The sequence below is a fragment of the Diabrotica virgifera genome, chromosome 2, assembly GCF_917563875.1.
Source record: "Diabrotica virgifera virgifera chromosome 2, PGI_DIABVI_V3a".
Lineage (NCBI taxonomy): Eukaryota > Metazoa > Arthropoda > Insecta > Coleoptera > Chrysomelidae > Diabrotica > Diabrotica virgifera.
The window spans coordinates 160,196,259-160,202,258 of NC_065444.1; the positions used below are offsets into that span (position 1 = coordinate 160,196,259).

The 6,000-nt window shown below is 34.4% G+C and overlaps 1 protein-coding gene and 1 long non-coding RNA gene across 2 annotated transcripts in view; one reads left to right on the top strand and one right to left on the bottom strand.

Moving 5' to 3' along the window:
- LOC126879692 (uncharacterized) overlaps positions 1 to 2,242 on the top strand; it is a 98,457-nt gene extending 96,215 nt beyond the window's left edge. The window contains exon 6 of the mRNA XM_050642880.1: positions 1,986 to 2,242. Coding sequence (XP_050498837.1) covers positions 1,986 to 2,118 — 133 coding nt within the window. The 3' untranslated portion in view covers positions 2,119 to 2,242. The remainder of the gene's footprint in view (positions 1 to 1,985) is intronic.
- An 860-nt stretch (positions 2,243 to 3,102) lies between these two features.
- Positions 3,103 to 4,392, bottom strand: LOC126879695 (uncharacterized). The gene is made up of 2 exons (XR_007696208.1): positions 4,341 to 4,392; positions 3,103 to 3,380 (listed from the first exon to the last, which is right to left on the bottom strand). It is a non-coding gene; the product is annotated as an uncharacterized LOC126879695 (long non-coding RNA).
- Between the last annotated feature and the right edge of the window lie 1,608 nt (positions 4,393 to 6,000).

The following is a 6,000-nucleotide window of genomic DNA, read 5'->3' on the forward strand; positions in this document are numbered from 1 at the left end:
CCAAAATATTTTCATTAAATAGTTCACACCTCAAAACCCCTGTATAACAATTTTCATAATTTTCTTACCTTTAGTTCTCGAGATAGTTCTAATAGGCCCTTTATCTGCCTCACCCTGTATAAATTAATGGAAAAATTTATGTGCCACATTTTTGTTGCTTACATTTTTTATTAAATTTATTATACAAAATTTTAAATAGAGATGTTTCTGGCTACAAAAATACTCTTCTTCTTCTTTTTCTTCTTCTTCTTCTTCTTCTTCTTCTTCTTCTCCTTTTTCTTCTTCTTTTTCTTCTTCTTCTTCTTCTTCTTCGTATTCTTCTTTTTCTTCTTCTTCTTCTTCTTCTTCTACTTCTTCTTCTTTTAATGGCTCTACAAACCTTTGTAAGTCTCGGCCTACTTAAAAATGTTCTTCAATTTTGCCCTGTCGGATACTTTCCTTCGCCACTGCCTGATGTTCATGGTTTTAAGATCACCCTCTACGTCGTCTATCCATCTTTTACTCTTGTCATATTTCCTTGTCCCTTCCATCTCTGGATTGCTTTTACAGCTCGATTATCTGGCATTATTTCTAAGTGACCAAGCCAGTTTGGTATTTGTGACTTTACAAATCTATCAATATCTACAAAAATACTAGTACTTATGTAAAATAGAAACACTTTCCACATATTTTTTATCTTTTTTCTATTGTTTTTGAGGTTATGTGCGGTATTCTATTAAGATTTATTATCTATTTTGAGATTAGAATCTACTGTGTAGCAAATATCTGAGCCCAGAATCCAAAAGATTCCTATAATACAATCACAATAAAGATGCACTAGAAATAAACAAATCAAGATACTCTGAATGTTACTAGGGGCAGTTCCAAATCATAATTTAGAATGTATATACAACATTGTATATCCCAAAACATGATTTACAAAGTTTATACATTATAAATCATGATTCGGGAGTGCTCCTCGTAACATTCAACGTGTCTTGGTTTGTTTATTTCTCGTGCATCTTTATCGTGATTTTAGTACAATTTTATGTTATATTATACAGTGATATAACAAAATATTTTGAAATAAAAAGAGATGCAACTATTACAGGAGGAAATTATCGATATAAACGTATAAATTAACATTACATTACTTAGTTTCCCCGTCTCTAGACACCTGTGACAGGAGTATTTTATAAAATTTTCCTGTCACGGTGACAGTTGTCATACTCTTCCGATACGTCTAAAGGTGGAAAACTACAATATTTAAAATGTTAATTTATACGTTTATATCCATAATTTTCACCTCTACTAGTTTCATCTCTTTTTACTTCTCAATGTATAATGTTTTACATCTTTTGCGTTATTTTGCCGGTCATTATCGCGCCGATCACTGTATACAGGGCACAGTATACAGTATACAGTGATGAGCGCGCTAATAGCCGGCAAAATAACGTAATAGCTGAAAAACATACTACATCGTGAAGTGAAAAGGGATGAAACTAGTAGAGGTGGAAATTATCGATATAAACTTATAAATTAGATAAGATTATACTACATGTCATAGTTTCCACGTCTAAAGGTGGGAAAATATGTAATGTAATGTTAATTTATACGTTTATATTGATAATTTCCACCTCTACTAGGTTCATCACTTTTTATTTCACGATGTATTAGGTTTTCCATTTTTTGCATTATTTTGCCGGTTAGCAGGCTCATCACTCTATTAAACAAGATAATGCTTGGTTGCACCAACAGATCTTAAGCTCCAACTAAGCTAAGTTCTACTTATAGATAGGGCCCCATTGAGTATCATTTACGTTGCAGCATAATTTTAGATTCTTACCTTATTATCAATTATATCTATTATTATATTATGGTATTCTTATTATAATATATTATAATTATATTATATATTAATTCTTATGATATTCTCGACTTAAGCTTAAGATCTGTTGGTGCAACCGGGCATAATGAATTATAGATTTAATAAAACATTTTTTTAGGCGATATCTGCCGAGAACCCATTGCCTCACAGACATTTTTTATAATGAATGTTCACACATTCCAAAACTTAGGCATTACGCAGATGAAAGAACAAAGGCTCTTCAGTATCCTTGCAGTCAAACATATGAATAGTTTCACAATTTTTATTACAGTTATTTTTTCACTTAAAACGTCTACCCTTCTAGATGCTATGTTAATTAAAATTACTTTATACTTATTTGCAAAGCAATAATAATAACTTAATAACAAAAATAAATAGTTGTTTTATTTATGTTTTATTCCTTTTAAAATCAAGGTTAAAATTTATTTTATAAAAAATTTTAATTAGTGTGGGCAAGTTATCGAAAACAGACGATTTTTGAGAAAAGGTGTTATTTTATTTCTGAAATCGAATCTTAAAATTGCATATAGACCAATCAAGTTAGTAAAAAATAAGCCATTTTTCGACATAACGGAAAAGACGAGCTGTGACAGTTGAAATGTGTAGTACGAGATATTATAAGAAGACTACCATCTTGGGATTCATAAATTTTTTAGTGGAACAGTTTTTAAATAAACAATCAAAACGTCAAACTTAGTTTTTTGCTCATAACTTAAAAACATGTTTATTTAGAGATTTGACGTTCACAGGCAGGGGCGGATCCAGAGATTTCTTGAGGGGGGGCGTAACCTTGTCAACATGGGCCCAATACCGGGGGGTTTGGGGGGTATGGAATACCCTTTTTTGAGTTTTGAAAATTGACGTTTTAAAACACATTTTTTTACTCTGTTCACACTGCGTTTACAAAAAAATAACCTTGAAATTGACAAATAAACTCAGCTATTTTCAACTCTCTACTCTAGCAGATAGAAATTATTTAGGATGATACGTGTAGTGACTGGTAGTAGACACTGTAGTCCTGTGGTACATTTAGACTGGAAACTCATCCTACTTAAATACTTTAAGAGTGGCTTATAGTCATTCCATTTGAACTATTAAAAAATGTAACAAGCAAAAAACACTTTGTTTATGTTTCATTATTTAAAAATATTTTTCAAATATCAAGATTACGTTTTTATAAGACACAAGGTATTAATATACTGTATAAAAGAAGGTTGCAAAATGATTAACTAACATTATGTTTAGTATGATTTAATTACTGACATTAGAAGTAAATTATAAAACAAAACAAAAATACTTTGGCTTAACAAAAACTACGTTGTTTTCCCTTAAATTACAAAATCCAGTTTTCTATTCTTCTTGCTGGAATACCGATCGATAATTTTATTGATGTCCACTTCTATATCCCTGTGAACATTCATGAGAGCCAGTCCGGTCAGGCGGTCTTCGGTCATTCTGGTCCTCATCCAGCTTTTCAATCGCCTCAGCGTAGAAAATGATCTCTCTGCTGTTGCTAAAATAGAAACCCTTTTTAAGAAACATTGTAGTTATGATATTGCAATGCAGTTAAAAGTACAGTATAACCATTCCAAGTAATATGGTAAACTTACCTTTCCATAAAATCCAAAAATTGTTGCTTTTTGTTGTTACATGTTTCGGTGGATGCCCATCATCGTCAGACACAGTATATAACACTCATTAAAGTTAAAATTAAAAACACAAACATTGAAAACATTTAAAAAACGGACGATTAAAATATTTATAATGTAGGCCTACAATAATGATTAACGAACCGTACCGCGGCAAGACTGGCAGACGACTCACAGTCTTGCCGCTTGAGTCGTCTGCCAATCTTGCCGCGGTACGGTACGTTAATCATTGTAGGCCTACATTTACATTATAAATATTTTAATCGTCCGTTTTTTAAATGTTTTCAATGTTTGTGTTTTTAATTTTAACTTTAATGAGTGTTATATACTGTGTCTGACGATGATCGGAATCCATCGAAACATGTAACAACAAAAAGCAACAATTTTTGGATTTGACGGAAAGGTAAGTTTACCATATTACTTGTCATATAAATCCAAAGGGGCAAACAGGATGAATATTGATAACCATTCCAATGTTATTTTGTCTAAAATTTAAATATTTTATGGTAATTGTTTAAATATTATTTGTGACACAATTGGTCAGCTAGTTTTATAATTTTTATAGGTTGCGCCTCTGCTGGTTTGGGATAAGTCATCATCGATTAATTATAGTAAACAAAAATTGTTAACCTTGTGATTTTAACTCTAGAAATTTTACTAAACATATGACGTAATAAAAGCCAAAAGCCTGTGATGATGAAGTAATAATTAATACTTCGAAATGTATACATAGCACAAATGTAAACTGAAGAACTGTATCGACGATTAAGGTAAATATAACCTATATATCTCTAATTTATTTATCATGCCAATGTTTTACTCACCTATTGATATTGGTAAAGTAAGCAGGATCTGCACCAAAGACTTCAAAATAGGATAGTTGTGCTCATCAAGATTTTGAAAACACGTCATAGGGGTACTGATTTCTTTGAAGACGTTGTAGTTAACCATGTTCTTTAGGGAGCAAATCTCATTCAAAATCTTCATTAGCATTGTTTCCTTTTTAATTGACAATACAGAAGAGTATTTATCACAAATACTTTCAAAGCTGGATTTCACATTTGACACGGAATCTAACGTTGATGGAACTAAAATGTTTAGCTTGTAGCAATCCAAAGACTCGTCTGAAAATCTGCTTGTCAAATCAGTTATGAGATTGTCTAGAATCGGTATGTAAACAGCAGTTTCCCAATACTTTGAAACTTGTGATCGTTGGTTGTCACCTGTTAATAGTGTGTAGTTGGGCCTATTAACTTGCTTCCGTACAATTCTGGGGACACGCATTTGTACATCCATCGCGTCCATGGTTTTTTCAGCACTACTGAAAATTAAAAGGAAGAATTCGTTGGTCTTGTCTCTTTTATTCTGAATGGTTTTCATCATATTGTCAATTTTACTTTTGGCTGAGCATACTACTACTACTACATTGTTTGATTTGCTTGTCTTGATAATGTTAAGAAGAAATGCGTACAATGTGCTTCCCCGTTTAGGATTTTGTCCTCTTCAGGGTTTGTGGTGAATGTTTAGAGTTGGCAGCAAAAGCAAACAGTCCGAAAAACACACTGGGGCAAGCGCCGTGTCCTGGTGTTCTTGGATCCTTGGTTATGCCGGACGGTGGTGTCCAGAAGGCTAAGAAGTCAACAGAGAAGAAAGTTTGATGGATTGTTGTTGGTTCCATAGACATTTACGTGTACTGTCCGTGCTTTGCTCTCGACCAGTCTCCCTAGAAACCATTGTACAACGACAGGCGGACCTGCGTCCCTCGTCGGCGGTCAGGAGGTGGCTTTGAGCGCAGCGTGGGCAGTGAGCGTTCGAGTGGAGAAAATAGTTGCGGCTATTTTCTTGGGACGAACAGGTATAATTGTGCAATGAAGTTGGGAAACCGCAAAAAACCAACTTCTCCCTGTTCGGGGTAGGGAAGAGGAAATGTTAGAGGTGGGTACGGTAGGCTAACGGGGTAGCCTCAAGGATGTTTTCGTACTCTACCGGGAGTTCGTCAATGCATGTTTGCATTAGAGCGGACGGTACGTGAATCTTTTTGCGTTTGGGCTTTCGGTAGAGTACGTGGCCGGAAGATGAACAGGAACATTTGAGAGATTCTTGTGTGTCGGAAGGGGGGCCGTTGATTACTTTGATTGTGAAGTTCCTGTTCAGAGAGTTTATTCTCTCGGTGATTTTGGGGATGTTCGAGATGTTATGGATTTCGTTTGAGGGATATCGCCAGTGCTCATAGTTACATCTACGCAAGACTCTGCGCTCTGTCCTCAACAACCTCTCTTGTTTTTGTCTTGAGCAAAGAGAGTAGATACATGATTTGTACTCCATGACGGGTCGAATAAAGGTCTTGTAAGTGTGAATGAGAGTCTTCTTGTGTGTCTTGCCAATTTTTCCCGAGAGAGCGTTGAGAAGTCTGGCCCTGTTCCTTACCCTATCTAAAGTTGCCTTTAGATCTGCGTCCCAGTTGAGAGTCCTGGTAAACAGTAC